The 19,257-nt window shown below is 48.4% G+C and overlaps 1 protein-coding gene across 2 annotated transcripts in view; it reads right to left on the bottom strand.

The window, feature by feature from the left end:
* CCDC85C (coiled-coil domain containing 85C) overlaps positions 1 to 19,257 on the bottom strand; it is a 104,768-nt gene that overhangs the window by 33,762 nt on the left and 51,749 nt on the right. For both annotated transcript variants that reach the window (XM_032188365.1, XM_032188366.1), the window contains exon 2: positions 8,753 to 8,829. In XM_032188365.1, coding sequence (XP_032044256.1) covers positions 8,753 to 8,829 — 77 coding nt within the window. The remainder of the gene's footprint in view (positions 1 to 8,752; positions 8,830 to 19,257) is intronic.

The raw sequence follows: 19,257 nt of genomic DNA, 5'->3' as shown, positions 1-19,257 counted from the left end.
ATTGCAGTTATCACTATAAGACATTCAAGCAAAAATAAGCTCAGCAAAGCACACATCTGACTTTAAGTGCACGTGAAGAGTCCCATTAGCTTCAACAGCGTTTATCAGGCTACTTGGAAATTACACACATGAGAATGCAGTAAAAAAATCAACGTATTTGATTTCTTAAGAACGCTGCAAATAAGAAAAAAAAATAAGGGATGAGATTAAAACTATTTAACATCTTCCCCGTCATGCAATAATATGAGGTTTCTGTAACAGGAGAGATTAAATTCCTTTACACTGGTTCATATCCCACTTGTACACACAGAGCATCCAGGGATCGTTCCTCTGTCTGGTGGCAAAGGCTTTAGTGGTCTTCCGATGCCCCAACCTCCCAATTCCCTCTCTGGTGCCCAGCCAGCAGGTCACAAGTGCAGCCTCAGCCAGTTTCATCAGTAAAGCCATTTCCAATTGTTCTTGTGGAAGTTGACACAGTGCAGCCCAGGAATTAAGGTGCAGAGCCCTCGTGAGCAGCAGCACAGATCCATGAGGATGCACTCACGTCATGCCATGGCTGGATCCTGGCCATTCCCAAACAAAGTGCCAGAACAAGCATCCCACTCCGAGTTATGCTCTGAATTTCCCCTCATACCATGAGCTGCATGCATGCAAGTTGAAGGGGCAAAGCAGCAGATTTCATCTGCTTCCAACAGTGAAAACTGGAATTCTCTAATACTGGGGGAGACAGCATTTTGGGAAGGGCTTAATAAATACCAGGAGACAGTCAGGAAGAGACTTCACAGATTTTGCCATGTAAAACCACTACTGGGAAAAAAATACTTTTTATTTCTGTCTCAGTGGGCTACAGGCAATAAAAGCAGAGCAAGTTTCAAACCTCTCCATTTTCGGTAGCAGCTGAGGTAGGGAGCTGTAGTGTGCTGTTAATATTCAACAATGTCCCTATCTTTTTCCTCTTGTTTTAGACCAGCAAAGAAATATCAACCCCGTAACTCATGGGAGGCTCAGATAATCAGCTCAGACTAAATTGCAGTATATAATTGTAATCACACAACTGGCAGGCTTTGCTCAAATGAGAGCATGGGCTGGCACGGCTAAGATTCAACTATTGCAGCCTCGAACCCAAACAGAAACGCAGCTCAACAGTTAACAAGCCAAATGGAGCTATAACCATTGACATCCAGTGTAGCCCGCATCTGGTCTGCGGCTTGTAAGCAGTAAGTTCAGGAGTCCCCAACTAATGGAGCCCATCCATGGCTCATCAGCAGCAAAATCAGTCTCTTCGTTAGCAAAATCAACGGAGAAGCTACAGAATGCTGCCCCGGTTCCACCAGGCGAGTAGATGTAGATGTGGATGTAGTATTACACACGTGAATGAACTTACTGGAGCATGCCCTGGAGTCACCTTTCATTTTCCTCTCTGTACTACAGGCAAGGAGGCCAAAGGGAACCACCGCACCTCCTCGCAGAAGCTTGGCCTAAGCAGTGCAGATGGGGTTCCCTTCAAGTCACTCCCCACATCCCATAAAATGAGGGGTCTGGGAAGGCAAAGACCTGAATCCCCTTCTCATAAATTACAAAAGGTCCCCGCAGGGTTAGGTCCTAGCTAACACTGGGACCAAGCTGGCTGAGGACTTTGCTGCCTTTTCTCTCTTCCTTTAAGCAGTGCTCAAGGCAGGAACCTCAAGGCCCTCTCGAGGGAGAATCACCTCCCTCGCCCTGCAGGCCACGCTGCTTTTGATGCAGCCCAGGATACGGTTGGCTTGCTGGGCATTCAATCTGGCATTGAACTTCTTGCAGAAGTCTGTTTTTAAGCCTCTGCAGCTATTGCTTTGTTTGTCTTTGAAACCACTTTTCAGTGTCTATCAGATTGACTGATGGCTGAGAAGCTGTGTACTTTGAACCTCTCTACACGTTGTAAAGACACAAAATAATGCTACTTCATAGCCTGATCTAACTGTAATTAACAGCTTCTTTCCTGACCCTGTCCTCATAAACACAAAAAAGTGGAATCTGGAGAAATTATTACAAAGCTGGTTAAGCACAGGATATGACTAATCCTGCATTTCACAGCTGGAGGTTGAACTGAGCCTCATTAAACCCAATGTTCTTGCTCGCCCACAACAGAAACAAATGGGGCATGGAAGATCTTTGTGTGTGTGCACGGCTCGCTCATACTCATACTCTTCTACTGAAAGCCGGCTCCAGTCCTTTGAAATTTTTGAGTTAAGTTGCAAGAAATGATATGATAATCTTACCTTCAGAAGATTCAATAAGCACTGTGTGTTTCTGTCTATCTGGTATTTGCCTTCTGTATTCAGGACTTCTTGAATTATATTTCGAAGGTTTGGGGAAACTCTATTTCTATGTGCCAGGAAGGTTCTCATAAAATCACTTGTTTCCACAGTTTACAGTCCCCAGAACACACAGAGCATCATCCTGCCTTCATTACAAGTTTAAAAAGTCCCTTTCTGTCATTGACTCTGCTTTTCAGAAGTGCTCCTACCCATGAATGGGAGGCAAACACCAGGAGAATATTTATTTTCATAGGTAGCAGCCCAAGACCCCGATGTCCAAAGTCAACAGAATGAATTGCACTGTACCAAAAGACTTGAAAGTATTTTGGATGCAAGTCTGAGACGTCTTTAAACTGCTTTTATAAAAATGTACACCTTGAGTTTGGGGGAAAACCATTGTATTCAAGAAATAGATATTACTCACTTAAATCTCAAGTCCACTTATTTAACAGAACATCAGTCGTGTCAGTCAATCCAATCTTTTTAATTCATAAAAGAGGGAGGTGAAATGAAACACACTCACAGGCTGTTTTTTTATGCCACGTTTTCTTGAAGCATCTGCTGCCACAGCTAAGGAAGCTATATTGGGGAGGGGGTCTGTTAAAATTTCTTGCATTTATGCATGCAAGTGACGCAATGCAATTAGAGGCTTAAATCAAATTCTGGAGAGCACAGCAAAGAAGGTCTCAAAAAAACACAGTTCTGTGTGAGCTGTACCTTGAAATGCGTGGAATTCTGTAGAAAGCACCGTTATTGACTTGAAATGAGTATTTGGATGCAGACCCAAGTATGTATGTTCTTTTTGATTAATTAAAATTAGTATGCAGCTAAACATTTACACAGTGTATAAAAACAGTAAAACAGAAACCTGGGTCTTCAGTATCCTGAATTTAAATAGAGACTAAATGCATTGGAAAGCTTTCATGTCTGACTCACTGTCTGTTACAAAAAAAAAAAAATCCTATTTCCCTTGTGATTCCTTAAATTAAAGCAATTACACTTATCCTCCTCACACACAAACAGCAGGCAGGCTGTGGGGAAATGAGACAGGTTTGCGATCTCGTTCCACTTGTGGCGAGCACGTGCAGCACGGCCGGCACGAGTAACGGCCCCGCCACAAACCTGCTGACCTGCAGCAAAGTGAGAGGCCCCGGCGTCCGCACCTGATCCCAGCCCTGAGAGCTGAGAGAGAAGTGCACAAGCAGGGGCTGGTAATGGCAGGCTCGGCACCCACGAGGGTGATAACAGCACAACAGGGGAGCTGGGTGCCTTTCCTTCCTCTCCTCCAGCCTCCCTTCCTCAGGAGGAGACCCAACTCCGCTAACTGCACTTTGTGCTGTGTGCTGCTAATGGCTCCCCAGCTCTCTTAAATCCTGGGCTCCATTTTTGCCTCCTCGTTTCCAGAACAATATGCCAGAATTTGCTTGCTGGGTGCATGTTTGTGCCAAGTGCACGTTTGCTTAAGAAGACTTTGGGCAGTCTGTGGACTCCTTCACCCACAGCACCCATGGAAGCTCCTTGTTCAAAAACCACAGCTCGATCTTAACAGCAGCGTTTTCAGGTGTTATTTACTATCATTTTACTATAGGTACAGCTGCGGCCTTCTTGAACTCAGACTAAGCCCACAATTTCTTAAAAATAAGTCTAAGCACCATTTTCAAGATGTGGTGTTTCCCAGTGCTCCTCTCAATCCCCATCAGCAGGGAGGCAGGCGCTGAAGCGCTGGTCATACTGGTCTATGCGGCGACTTAATTAACTACTCAGATGTTCCTGATAACTCCCAGGGGTTGTCCCCTCCCTAGAGAAGAATTTCTCCTATTCCTGCTCAGCACAAGGGCTCCCGGAGTTTTTCCTGGAAGGTGCTTCGGGACCTCATTGTTCAACGTCCGGTTGCTCGGAGTCTCGCTGCCTGCCCGATACGCCTGCTCCCCCCAAAGCTTTTGCAGAATAAGGTGTGCAACACGCCTCGGGCACCTCTGAGGAGGAAAATGCACACCTGCCCTAAAGGGAAAAGCCAGCCTAGGCTCAGCAGAGGCAAAAGAAGTTCTGACAGCACACAATGCACAGGGTGCACTTCGTTATGAGGAGAGATGAGCACATGAAGCCTATACATTTCGGGTTTAGTTAAAAGTGCACGATCCTTGCTTGCCCCTGTACAGAATGATCTGAAAATGTAAAACAAGGTGGGCTATGGCCAAAAGCTTATCACTGTTATTATCTCTAAAATGCATGCATTAGTTACAAAACTAAACAGAACTGACCTTTGGAGCTCCCAAAGCTGTTAAACACAGGTTTCTCTGATTGTGAGGGAAAAGGGTGTAATTACAAATTCATTTTTAGTTTCAGGGGCAGTGTGAGTTGGCTTAAAGGGTTTATGTTCTACTTGGGCACTTTCAGCTCAGAGGAACAGAAAGCAAGTCCGGTCCCTCATCACAAGGGTTATATCTTAATAACATGGACGGCACCCTCACCTGCTGAACCACAGACTGCAAAGGAGAGGTTAACACCAGCTCTGTGGTGCACTCCCCACAATAACGCAGAGAAGAAACAGGACTTCTCCCACACGATGTGCTGCAGATTAAATCCATGCACACAGCAGAAGGTAGTGCACTTCTTCCCTGGAGAATTTCAGGCAATAAAAGGGATGCCTGTGAAGCTCTCCAAAGCCAACACCCAACGTTCCTGAGAGCTGACGTCTGTGTTCTTTACACCTCAGCTAAAACTTCGGAAAATAAAGTTGTCAATTAAGCCGACACACCAGAAACATACCTGGATTGCACCTCTCCTATAAAAGGAAGCTGGAAAGGAGCCAGGGATTTCCACCACACCTTGCCATGTAACAATGCCAGCCACGGTGAGGCTGCAAGCAGTCCCTGACACTCCTCGGGAACCCAGTGTGAGCCTCTCCCCTTGCTCCTGTGCTTGTGGAGGACAGAAACCAGTTGCACTCGTGAGACAAGTTGACACTGCCAGCCCCAGGACGCTGAGGAACCACCTGAAGTGTGGGGTCCTTGCCACTGTGGTTACAGCACAGGTGGCTACCAGCACGGATGGGCCTTTTGGGTAGCGGTGTTTGCTACAGCATCTCTCCAACCGGCACAAAGTAGGGCAACAAAAGCCGTGCGTCGGCAGAACTGCTGCCAGGGGTTTTGTCAGCACAGCGATGTCAACCGAGAGCGTCACTTTCTAGATAACACAGCCGTGACAGCAAAACTATGTGCTGTAAGCCTGAGTCAAAGACGGGCAGAAAACCGGAGTCGTATCTCCTCAGATAAAGGAGAAGAGGAAGAGCTGCGGTTGCTGACGGGTTAGCAGTTTCAGAAGCAGCTCATTTCCCCACTGGAAACACACATCTCCTTCCCTAGAAAGCAAAGGAAGTCAAAACCAAAGAACCCCATACGCGGCTATCAGAAATAACATCCACTTCTCCCTTTACTTTCCCCCCACTGTGCAGTGTGGCTCACGAGATGGCGCCTCCTGCCCCACGAGGAAGGAGCAGCTCTCTCCATTAATCTCTCCAAAGGAGTCACCAGAAGGAAAGCAGCGTGAATCACGGCGTGCTCGCGCTGCTGATAGCACATACACACGAGGCAGCAGCCTCAGCATGGGCTGGAGAGCTCTCCAATCTCTCGCTGAGCTTTCGCTCCAACGTGCTTGAGGAAAAGGAGATGTCAGGAAGCACAAGAAAAAGTGCACGCCGCAGACCCCCGCGCTGCCTCGGTTCTGTGTCTGAACACGGCACGAAGTCACTCATCACATCTCGGCGTAGCCTCTCACCCAAGACGCCGGAGAAGATAAAGCAACAAATCTCACTCGGGATGCACCAGCCAGCAGAGGTGCATTGTGTCACCAGCCACTGCAACATAAATCCTCCCGTGAAGCTCACAATATCATTTGCAGCACCAGGCTTCTCGGGTTTCTCCGGATGAAGCACTATTTCAGCTCTATGTTTAGCACTTGGAAAGCAGCCAGGAAGACTTCCATAACCACCACTGATTTGTTAATCCCTTAATGCACAGGCGCTGTTTGTTACTTGGGACGTCAGGTTTCATCACTCCTCAGCATGGTGGTGATAGAACTCCTTGACACCAGACTGCAAATATTATTGCAATGTCAATACTCCCCGGGAGGAAGCCAAGCTGAGTTAAAATGTGACTTCGGTGTTGACAAGCCAGTTTGGCATTGCCGAGTTCAAAGTGCCAGGATCACCTGGCAACTTGAACAACAAGAGAAAGTTTGCCAGGATCCTAGAGTCTTAGCCCAAGATCCGCATGGCAACAGCTAAACACCTTCCAATCAGATGAGGCACAAAGAGCACGGTAAGTGGATTAAACTTCCCCGGAAAGTGCTGGGAACAACGTGTACATATGCATGCGAGTGTGTCCATATATGACTTTTCCTCATTTTTCTCCCCCTTCTTTTCTATAGTCTGTGGACTCTGGTAGAAAATGAAGTTACAACCGGTGAATTTCACATTAGGCATTAAAAGAGAAAAATTCCAGAACTAGGTCTGTAGCATCGCAGGCTGGGAGGCAATGCAGTTCAGGATTCCCAGGGAGTTCACACAGTGGCGGCTTCAACATTTCACCTGCTGCCCTAAGGAGAGCTGTCTGAATGCTCACGATAAAATAGAGGTATTTCCTGAGCACCATCTAAAATAGGTTGGATCCTGGTATTTTTGGAGGGTTGTTAAGACATCACATAGGGACTGCACGGAGCGGCTGGGCCAGGCTGGGGCCGGTAGCTCCTGTGGCTAGGGAGGCCCCTGGCCCTCTCCAGGTCACAGAGATATTTTCAGATAATTTCTCTCCTTCCTGGATCCAAACCTTTGTAGTAACACAGCCCAAAAGGTGAGGACAATTGCAGACAGCTTGTGTGCTCAGTGGAAAACACGCAGCCTTCGCACTCGGGACAGAGCAAAGGCAGAAGGGCTGAGCCAGCCAGTAATTACCACCATGTCTCTTTGACCTCAGAAGGCAGACACGACCGAGTGGCGTGCTCGGCCACAGCAGGACAAAACCCAGCCAAGGGCACATCGAGCAGAGCCTGTCCCCAAACCCTTGCGTGTCCCTGGCAGCTGCGCACGCACAGCCCATCTGCTTATCGATATCTCCAATGGAATCGTCTCGGGGCCTCAGCCAGCACCAGCCAGTGCACGGGCTGGGAGAAAGACAGAGGGAGTTAAAATTAAATTAGCGATTGATTAATACTTGAAGCCACTCGGTAGCTGTTGAGTTGAGAGTCCTTTGGGGGTTTTAACCGTTCAGCACTCTGTGCTTCATGCTACCGATCGTATGGCTTGCAACGGCAACAAGAATACCTGAAACGTGGGGCAATTTTACAAAAAGCTCACAGTCTGGTTGAAAAGCGGGTTTCAATAAAAAAAAAATATTTACCAGAATTATTTTATTGAAATCTCAGTAAGCACATAACCTTCTTTTCGATTTTATTTTTAACATGGATATTTTAGAAATAAAACAGAAGATACCACAGCAATCTATTTTCAGACTCAGTGAAATGCAAAGAAAAACATAACAAAAACTTTTTTGATTTGTTTGTTTGTTTTTTTGTCTTTTTTATTTCTAGTCCTTATACTTTGGATGAACCTGGAACAAAAGGATTCTGAAAACTCAGTGCCTGAACAGTGTAACAGGGAAAAGATACAGAGAACAGGAGAAAAAGGGTAACTCTTCCGCTGCTTTAGACAGTGTTTCGCTGCTTTCTGAAGAGCTGCCCCTCTTCACACAGAGTGCTGTGTTTTAAGGGGGATCCAGGGGACATATCAGACTGAAGGATTGTTTTCTTCTTGCTGCTTGACATTCCTGTATATAGATAGGTAAGCACGAGCAATGATCAAAAGCCCAGCAGCACATGGAGTAGACTTTGAAGGACGGATGCAAGCAAAAAGTGCCAGTTTTGAAGACGTCTGTTCTGCTTTCAACACGATCACAAATAAAAGCAGGGAGCCAGCACTGCACAAAAATACTCCCAAGGCCGCCCTTTTACTACAGCCTCCTCATTCAACAAGATAAAAGCAAATGTAAAAGGGCAAGCGAGATCCTGCAGCAAGGACACAGGCAATGCCGGAGCCTCACTTCACCACCACGTCCTGCGCGGAGGCATCAACATGCAAGCACAGCACATGTCCTGCTGCTCCCAGTGCCAGCATCACCCCAGCCCCTGCCACCCGTCCTTCATGCACGTCAAACTACGTTTCTGCTGAACACATAGACACAGACATTAACAGAGCTTACTTTTTTTCCCAATATGTAATTTTGAGGTAGCATTACTGCAAAAGTTGCATAATAAAACAAGACCAAATTCCAGTAGTGGGGGGCTGGTACCAGTATGCTCTTCCCCTTGTAAAAAGTCCCCACTGAATTCAGGTGGGCTAACACAGCTATACAGGAGCAGAACAGCAACGTTAATACCCATGAGGGAATAAAAAAACCTACCTGAGAGAGAAGCTTGTTGTCATCCTCCAGCAGTTTCACTTTTGTTTCAAGTTGCCTGATGTAGTTGGAAGACGAATCTTTAGGAAAAGAGAAAAAAATATGTTTACATTTCTTGTTTTACACATAAGACAGCAAAATATTATCCCCTGTCTGTGGAAAGCATGGGGAAAATAAATGTATTAAAAACTCAAGTGTAAAGGACAAGGAGGATTTCTGCTAAAAGTGTTTTTTCACCAAACAGGTGAGATTCAGCAAAGCAGTTATCTTCTGTGAATCCATCAGTGCCACCAGGTTGGGCAGAAGGGGAGAAAGGAAGTGAAGTGAAGCTGAAAGACTGAGCTTTGTAATTTCTGGAAGTAATTTTGTAGCTTTGAAAGACATTCTTATTCATCTAAATGCACCAAAATACTCAACAACAGAACAAGATGTTTCCTTTCACATTCAAATAAACTACTCCCCCTCAAACGCACACCTTTGTCTTGCAAAACCAAGTGAAAAAATCACGCAAATAGGGACAATGCTGCCAGGAGGTGCCATCACTTCATCAGGGCACAAGGTATACGGCCAGGCCACCAAGCTGAAGCACGCACACAGCCTGAAGTTTGCCACCGAAATGCCCACCCATGAGATCTCTTTTTTCTAGTGGCAGCATGTGACCCTAAACAGAAAATTACAGTACAGTGTAACCCCACGTAAAATGGTGATACTCGACTTGGAGGAAGTTAATGGCCAGTTTACCACTACAGTAAGGCAGCAGCACCAGATAGCAGACCTGGCACCGAAGATAATTTGCCAGCAAGCACTGTGGGTGGCTTACTGCTGTCCAAAACATTTGGGGTTTGTTTTGAAATGCACTTTGAAACACCACATTTGCAAATTTCACGGGGAAGAAATTAAAGGAACCTGGGGGAAACCTTTTATCCACTTTCATTACAGCCTAACAGTTTGCAATAGTTCCTTCCATCCATCTGGATGTTTGTAATATTTCCCCTCCACTTGTAATTTCAGTAGCAGAGGCTGCGAATTGTTGCAGCAGGAGGACAAGAGGGAGCGAGTTTTGCAGCTTTAGTACATGAAATAATAAAAAAAAAAAAACAAAAACTGAACGGTTTCTGCATTGTTAAAAGGGCTCTGTGAAATGGAATTCTATTTTCCCTCGTTTCATTTATTATGGAGCGCCTGCGAAAGCCGCTATTCAGCCACAGGACTTCACACTGAGCATGAATCAGAGGAAGCGAGCGTTATGCAACTGCGCTGATGCCGCCGCGCGTTGCTGCCTGCCGGCACCCTGGGCTCAGCCCCGGCACGGCCAGCAGGCACCAGCAGCTACAGCTTTCCACACGCAAATGCCTGCACCTGCACATGTGGAAGGTTTAGGCTCGCACCACGCCAAGAAGCTTATCTTACCTGGTGCCAGTTCCTGCCAAACGCACTCAGCGCAAGCCCGACTGCTGCTTCTTGGCGACTCTCTGGGTAGTTTTGCAGAAAAGCTACCACACGAGCTACTGCTAAGCACTTGGAGTGCTCTGACCATTCAAGAGAAAAATTGGAATATGCTTGGAAAAGTGCTACCATAGGCAAGAGCCAAACCAAACATAAAAAAACAGCAGGACCCACTGGAGTCAAGTGCCCAGCTAAAGCGCGCACACTGTCAAAGAAAACATGTTCGCATCTTTGTTTTGATTGCGCTTTGTGCAAACCCAGGAAATCCAAATAAATCCTCATAAAAAAAAAAAAAAGACGACACCATAGGGAACTATGCAAGTTCCACCAACAGTTTAAGTGGCCATGAGGTTCACAACAGCATCACCTTCAGCTGCAGGGATCACAAACTGTCTGCCCAACAACAGCTCAAACCCAGGAGGAGTCTTCAGATCAGAGGAAAGGAGGGCAAACGAAGCAGGATATGTGATCGATCCATAGCACCTCACCTTCCCAGCTAAGGCTTCATGACAACTGTGTTGTGAATCCAGCCATGCATATAGAGATGTGTAGACTATAACGCTACAAAAGCTCTCTGCTTAAGTCAGCAAGATTTCAGCTCCAGCTTAAAGAACTTGCTGAATTAGTAATGAACCTGTCCTCCATCAGGGCGATCAGGGAATTCTTAAAGCCCATGGAGCACAGTTTCACCTCCTCTCTACCCACTACATTTTGTTTACTTACCCCTAAATCCAGCCCGGTAACACCCATTTGGCTAACCAGTTCCCAGAACAGCCTCCAGCTCAGCCTGAAGACACCTTGGGACTCCACCTTTTCCGCTTGTGTGCTGGATACAACAGGCTCCATCTGCAGATCTGCTCAGATAAAGTGTCCTTCCCCACCCGCGCTCCAGCCCCAGCAGGAAGCAAGCACATGCTGCCGGGGCAGCAGCGGAGGTAAGTGCCTTACCCAAGGAAAGCAGCGATCCTAATACATCAGCTCCTGATTTTTATCTCGTAGCACTGAGGCAATCGAAGCAGCTCCAAGGAAGGATTCACGGCAGTGCCAAAGGACAGGCTCAGCCCACGCCTGCCTCTGGACTGAGCACAGCCTCTGCGTACGTACATGGCACAGGCAGCAACACTTGCATAAACAAGTGCAAAAATGCTAGATAATGCTAAGGACGTGTTGCAGGTCACACACAGGCTCCAGAATAATCAATCTTTAAGCAACCTTTCCCCTGTTAGCAGCCGGATAGCAGGGAGCCCGCTCCACGCAGTGCCCCCCACACCTCTGTACTCTCTTATCACTACTTCTTATTGAGCCAGATACAGACCACCACGGTACGCTGTGCACAAAGGGCAGCAACAACATCAACAAAAGCTTATGGGAACTATTTCTGAGCCCAACAAGTCCCTTCTCCCAGTCCCTTGTCCATGGTGGGCAGGGAAGCTGCAGGAGGCCCTTTTGTGCAGCTCTACCTGGAGCACAGGGTACTTGGCCCAAAATGGAGGCGACAGACCGAGCCTCACGAGCAACCCTTCTCGTGTGTTTGTGGTGGCTTCAGCATTGCTAACAGCTACAGGAATGTCATGTTAAATGGTCCGGTTGGGACGCAGAAGCTGTTGTGTTTAAGCCCTTGGAGTGACAAGAAGTGAGTGGCTGATTGACCAGGAAAATTGACCATAGTTGACCAAGAAATGTAAATGGGGAGAGAATAATTTTCTACTTTATTACCTATCCTTGCAAAGAAAAAGGTATTCTGTGGGCGTGTTGGGGAGGCAACCCCTGCATCCCCAGGAACCAGTGCACTCCACAACCACCTCCAGTCTTAAAAGCTTGTTTGAGATTTGCTAGAATTCTTCAAACACTGCTGTTCGACCCCAGACTACATCTGAGATCTGACCTCAGCCTAAAGACACTCCACAGCAATGTAAAATACAAGGAGAAAAAAGCAAATGAGCTCTTTTGTCAGCAGAAGATGCTCTATCTCCAGCAAAGGCTGAGAAACCATGCTCAGAGCTGTCACCACCCTCACCATGCCCTCAGAGATGAATGCTCTCCATCTTCTGGACCTGCTGGTGCTGAGGTGGGTGCCACACAAGCCATCTGCACCTTGATCTCAGGTTTAAAGAATCCCATACCTCTCCTGACAGCCAGCAGCAACACTCCAGGGCTCGGCAGCAGAACCCCAGGCTGAGTCTCTCCCACGTTAGATCAAGAAACACATTCCCAACATTTTTCTGCCTCTGACCTTCCTCTTATCAGCGAGTCTCCCCCCTTGCCTGCCTCCCCCACAGCCGTGGGCTGAGGATGGCCCCGCTGACCCACCCAGGAGAGGCGGCAGAGCTGGAATGCTGACGGCTTGGACCCCCTCATCCCCTTCATTAAGAATTAAATGGATGGTCCCACCACCTTGTCAAGGCCTGCCGTCAGCCATGAGGAATGCTTCACCCTCAGCACGAACGCACTCTCCTTGGCGGCATGGTTGCTAGGCCTGGGTGCTGGGACCGGGACGTACCACAGCACCTCCTGTAGCAGCGTGGCACCAGCTTTATGTCTGCCCACGCCTGCTGGTGCAAGGCCAGCGGCCTGGTCGGACATGGCGGGACATCAGTCAGTTCTGTCTGTCACCACATAAGCAGACAAGGATGGTGGGCATACATCAGATCAGCTTTTCAGGAGGATGCTGTGGCCCTCAGTGCCACCTGGGATCAACATGTTCCTCCTGTCACGCTCCTCAGGGTCACGGGCAGCCACTGCATGAGCAACACCTCCCTTAGCAGGCCAGACAGCAGGAATTTCCCCTAAAAACCCCACACATCCCACCTCCACCCTCCCTGTCATGCGTCAGACCAGGTGCTACCCGGCCACCACACCAGGAGCACCTTTCAGCAGCAAAAGCCAGTCTGGGGCTGGTCCCCACCTTGCCACCTCCGCGAGCAGCACCGGTGGAAATCGTGTCGCTGTCGCAATCAGCCACCGCTCGCTTACGCTGTGCAAACGCTTCCAGCCAAACTGCTGGCAGAGCTGTAAAACCTCAAGTCCTGTTTCTCTATAAAGCCTTTGAAGAACTAATTGGACGTAGCTCCTCACATTATCTCCGTGAGAGGTAAAAGAGTCACATTCCAGCCCGCGAAGGAGCATTGCTGTTATTATCCACCCTTCTCAAGATTTACCGTCTTAAAAAATACACTCCATCTGGAATCGGGTGTAATTCAACTTTGATGTAATCTCGCTGAGTAACTTTTCTCCACGTAGATAAACCACTTAATACTCATTACTGCTAAATTGAGGCAAGACAAATCACTCTACCTTGTTTTAACTAAAAGGCCTTTGAGGGAGCAGGGAACTGCCTGGCTCCTGAAGCTTTTTTAAAGCATAAATTAGAAACTGTTTCAACAATCAAAACAATCCCTAAGCCTGCTGAGCACAGAGCAATGTCATTTTAAAAGACACTTGGAGACACTGGAGCCTTTCCGATCCTCATTTGAGATTTCAGAGAAATCTGTCTGAGGGGTAAGTAAGATGAATTATACATTTCTTTTGACAGTAACAACGGAAATGTTTTTATTTCCGTGTATGTTATTTCTCAAAACCACGAGCACGCGGAGCAGAGGCTTGCATTGTAGCTATGGGGCTGGCATCGAGCCACCTTTATTTAAGACCTGCTTATAACGAGGCCTTCCTTACTTCAGCACTTAGATGGACATGAGAAGGAAGGTAATGCCTTTACTTAGCACAGTTCACAACAGAGAGGCCAGAAAAGGTTAGGGTAGCAGTCTGAGAGGAGGATGCTGACTCCCAGCTGCCTCAGTGGCAGCGGGACGGTGCCTGCACCCCACGTGAGCAATGCAGAACCCCTCCTGCTGCCTTTTCTCCCCAGGAGCTACATTTACAAAGCACAACTCATGACAGCAAAGCACGGCTATATCTGCTTTGTCAGTGTCCTGCTAACAAGATTCTTCCTCCCCTCATCGAAAGCAGCGACCCTAAAGGGATTCTCCCAAACCCATACCCAAGGAGGAAAGATGTGGGACTGAGCAATGTTCTGCCAGGCTCACACCTTGCGGCCAGCTGCCTCGTTTTCCCTCCTGTGATGAGATGGTGATATTTTTCCTTCCTCCTCTTCCATCAAAGATCATCTCAGAGAAAGACCTTCACCTGCGCTCAATAAAACACTTCGCTGTCTGTCGGCAGTTTTGTTATCACACCTCTGCTCTTCAGCACAATATTTCAGATTCTTATTGCTCTGCTGGTTTTGCTTCTTGACTCAGACAAGCAGGCTGAAAAATAGGCCAGTGGTTACATCTCATAGAGTAGTTGATTTATTAAAGCAACTGGGCTCTTTCAGAGCAGCTAGGAAGCAGATGAAACCCACACCTTTTTATATCTTGCCATTGAAGGAAACTTTTTAGAGGCGGACAAGCCCCCAACCCTTGATTTTTCCTAGGCAGCCCCCATCTTTCTGCTCTCACCAGCAAAACCCCATTCATAGAACCACAGAACCATCTAGGTTGGAAAAGACCTTCAAGATCAAGTCCAACTATTAGCCTGCCTTACTGAGTCCCATCGCTGAACCCTCGTCCCTTGACATGTCCCTTGGTGCCACATCCACACATCTCTGAAACACATCCAGACTCCAACAGTGCCCTGGGAAGCCTTTCCCAAAGTTTGACCACCAGTTCCATGAAGAAATTCCTCCTGCTGTCCAATCTAAACATCCCCTTCTGGCAGCCGGAGGATGCTGCTGGCATCCAAGGGACTTGGCCGCTGTCCCCACGCCAGCCCCTGTCCCGCTGAACAAAGGCGGATCTGCCTGAGCAGACGTGACACCCAGGCTCCAGCCCAGCCAGTCCCTGTTGAAAACATCGCTAACCACAGCTGGGACAGCGTGTGAGTGGATGGGAGGGCAGGTTTGAGACAACAGGCAGGTAAAAGCCAAAAGAAGGAAGCCAGCAGTGAGGTGATGCAGCTCAGTGACCCCCTTCTCTGCTCTCAGGTCCAAAATACCAGCTGTTGCTAACCCCAAGCACCACACCACTCCAGCAGGAGCTTGGCCACAATCTGGAGTCTCCCTTGGGATGCAATCAGAGAATAAGCCACCACAGGGCATATGGCAGACACAGGCTCCCAGCCCACTTTGAGCAGATTTTTACTGAACGGACACTGCCTTAAGTCCCAACAAATAGCAGGCCCACATGTAACAGCCAAAGCTACCCATGGAAACGCTCATCTGAATAAGACTGGAAGGATCAGGCCTCATATTTTTAAGGTGCAGGCAATGCCTCAGGTATAGTATAGGTATTAAACCATTATTCAAAACAATAGGGAAGGGCATTGTCAATCCAAAACCAGAAATCCAGTCTCAGCCTACCACACACGTTTTTAACCATCCCACGGCAGTGGATGTGTGCTGGCAGCAAGGCTGTGCTGCTGCACAGCGCTGCCCCGGCAGGATGGGACAGATGCCACTGGAGCTATTTAATTAACATTTCCAAGCGAGTCTCTAGCTAAGAGCTCTGAAGTTTTCCAAGCCCACACGTTCCCAACTCAGTTCCAGCCCATTAGGTCTGTCTGGGAGCTTAGCGGCCTCCAGCCAGCCTGGACGAGGCTGATAAGGTCGCTCTGACTTCAGCTTTTGCTGCTCCCCGCTCCATCTCCCAGCCATGCCAGCACCTTCCAGCACTGAACATCTGCCCGCTGCCACTGTCACCAGGAGCTCAAGAGCTCCCGATATCTTATCGGGATTTCATTAGGACAAGGCTGATAGGAAAGGAGGAGCGTGTGTATGTGTGTGCCTGGTATGGCAGCTCAGCCAGGAGAGAGCTGTCTTGTCTCTTCAGAAAGTGCTGACCGGTATCTACTATTTTTTTTTGCCTGGTGACCTTTACATTACAGCCTCCACGGGGCACCCTGCTATCACCTCAAAGCAAAGCAGGAGCTGGCGGAGATCTCCTGCATCCCAGCACTCTAACCCACTCGACCTGTAAAACCTGCTTAATGGGAAGGGGTAAATAAAGCAGCACAGAGTGCAAGGAGGAAGAGGGAAACAGAACTGAGAGGGTGGTGAAACATCTTCAATCCTGTAGCCTGACACTGCACTTCCCCTTCTCCCAGAAGGACAGCTGGTGGGGTGGCTTCTTGGGTGCTACCTCACCTCTGGCAGAGGGCAAGAGCAGGCAGGGCTCAAATGCACCCCCATACAATGTGAAGAGCCTCTGCTCCTGCTGATACAGCTTGTACTTTCCCCCAGTCTCACTTTATTTACATCCCTACACAGGAGAATGGGAGAGCATTTTGCTGCCTTCCTATAGGGAAAAAAATATGATACAGCAAGCCCCAAAGTGCTCAGCAACATTTCTGACCTGTTCTCGCTGCCTGCATGACGGATGAGCCAAGCCACAAGTAGTGGCCACTGCTGCTGGTCCAGGCTTCCTGAGGAAATCTTTCCTTCTGTCCTCCAGAGATTTTCAAGGTAAACAAGCTAGTAAAAGATTTGTGTTTGCTTTACAAGTTGTGTTTTAATGCCTGGCTGTGGACAACACTCGGAGAACAATCAGCGTGGGGTTTATTTGAGGTTCAGCCTCAGAACAAGCTTTCAAGCAGGAGCAGGCAGGCTGTAATTAGATGCAATAAGTAAACACGGTGCTAGAAATATTAATGTCCAATATATGCACAGCCAGACAGTCTTGACTGGCGCACATGTAACGGGGGAAGGCTGATTTCCATGAGCTGCAGCTCTCTTGCCCCGTGCATACAAAAGCCTTCGCTGTCAAAGGGTGCAGGTGCTCCCTGGATCGGTTCCAGGTGCTGCAGGACGTGCGGCACCCACCCTGGCTCCGTGACACCAGGCAGATTTCACGTTTCGCTCAGCCTCTTGAAGAAGCCATTTGCTGTCCAACCACGTATATGCGCTCAGCGAAGGACTGCCTGAGCACGAAAAGGGCAACTCTAGCGAAAGCAGGACAGCATCCGAGCTGGAGGTGGATCAGAGGGATCCACCCTTCCACTGTCAATGTAGAGCTCCAGCCAAAAAGCTTTGCTTCCCGTGTCAGAGCCTCGCTCCAACACTGCAAGAGCTTCTGCTATCACCAGTCCCAGCACAGTAACGCCATTGCCTGTTGACCAGTGCCAAGGCAGTGAATTAAGAGATCACCCTAATCTTCCTTATCCTGTACCTCTCTGCTACTGCTACAGATGGGCAAGGGCTGAGCTACAACGGTCTGGCCTAAGCAGGACCTTCCACGAGTGACGAGAGACTAATTTTAGAGAGCTAAATCCCCCGCTGTTGGCAGACCCGGGTATTGCTCCTCAGTGGTAAATGGACATCCCTGGTGCACAGGAGGGAGCAGCCAGACCTTTTCCTTGCAGTTCAGGCCCTACAAGCCCCCTCCTTGGGGACAGAGGGAGGCGAGCACCAAGTTGTGTCAACAGCGCTCGCTCAGGGAGCAGGGCTGCAAGTCACTCACGGCTAATGGGATTCTGCAGCTTTAATGATTATGAAAAGGTTAAAATGACCTGCTAGGCACCCTGAGTTGTTTAAGCCTCTTTTCCTTCCTCGTGCTGCTTTAATCTTGGTAACACGGTCACGTGGCCCCGTTAGAAAAAGCTCTGAAGCCGATTAGTGGCTTCTACAACTCCAAACTAGTGGCTGCTAACCACCCTGAACCTGTGTGACTGCTTGGGGCAGAGGAGCCCGCTCTGCTCCGCACCCTCCTTCTGGGGCACCTCCATGGATACTGCAGCCTCCAGAAATCACCATGAGGGGATGGCCGAGGGGAAAACCCTCAAGCCAAGGGGACAGGCTGTACGCATTGCCTCCTATGTCAGTCCTGTTACCTAATTCCTCCTTTCCATACCCAAAACACAGCCTGATTGCCCACCTGATGCTGGCTACTGCTGCAGTAGCCCCGTCCCTGTCTGTATAATATCATCCGAAGACTGAGCCCGTCACACAGCCAGCGTGCTCTGGGCAAAGCCTTGATATTGTGGCAGCATCCCTCAACCCCTCATGCACAGCACTTCTGTGGAAAGTGATCCTGGGGGCTCCTGCAGTTTGTAACATGGAGAAGAATCGGTGCCACGCTGTGCCAAGCAGGACGTGGGATCGCACTGGGACACAGAAACAAGAGCCCTGTATGTAAACAGGGGAAATAATCCTCCTTCATCGCTGCTATTAGTGACCCTGACTAAGGATCTGCACCCAGGTTTAGGCATCACGCTTCAAGGCTCATGTGGACTAGTTGGAAGAAGTTCAGGTAAGAGAAATAAGGAGGATCAGAGTGCAGAGAGCATCATCTGGCAGAAGAGCTTGAAGGAACCCAGACTGGAGAAGGGAAGCTGAACAAAGACACAGTAACGGATTCAAGTATGGAAATGGCTGTCAAAAAAAGATGAAGCAAATAATTGCTCTCTGTGTCCACCCAGGAAGAGCCAGCAGGGATGCATAAGGGCTGGAAGAGACGGCCCCTGGAGGTCGTGGAACTGCCATTGATGATGGCTTTCATGAACAGGGTAGGCAAACATCTGTCAGGAGCAGTTTAGGCACACCTGACTCTGCCCTGGGGAAAGGAATGAGTTAGGTGACCGCAGCAGTGCTTCAGGCCTGGTTCCCATGACTATCCTGTACGTGTAATGCATGAGAAAATCCGTGGCTATTTCACTTAAATTCCAGAAAGCACGAACCACAATTATTTGAAGGCAAAAACAAAATACAGTCTTTGGCTGGTATATTAGATCTAATAACCTGAAACCATCCACGCATTTTGGTTTCCCATCCCCTGCAGAAATTCTCACCTCAGTGCTCAGCAGCTGGCAAAGAAAGGTGAAAGGACACAGAGAGCAGGCTCTGATAGCAGTGGGATGTGTGCAATACGAAGGTGATACTGGAAACACTCGGCTGTTTTAAAACACTGCTAGAGATCTCAGAGCTAGTACCCCCTGAAAAACAGAGCTCTCATCTTTAAGAGTTATTGTTTCCAGCTTTTCCACAGAAATCAGTAACCCTACATCACAGGAGGCCAACATTAGTCTGAAGCAGACTACGCAGACAGCCGTGCCCATGTCCACAGAAATGTTTG

The sequence above is a fragment of the Aythya fuligula genome, chromosome 5, assembly GCF_009819795.1.
Source record: "Aythya fuligula isolate bAytFul2 chromosome 5, bAytFul2.pri, whole genome shotgun sequence".
In the NCBI taxonomy this organism is placed as follows: domain Eukaryota; kingdom Metazoa; phylum Chordata; class Aves; order Anseriformes; family Anatidae; genus Aythya; species Aythya fuligula.
Note: the sequence above shows the minus strand (reverse complement) of the source record. Positions and strands in the feature narration are given on the sequence as shown.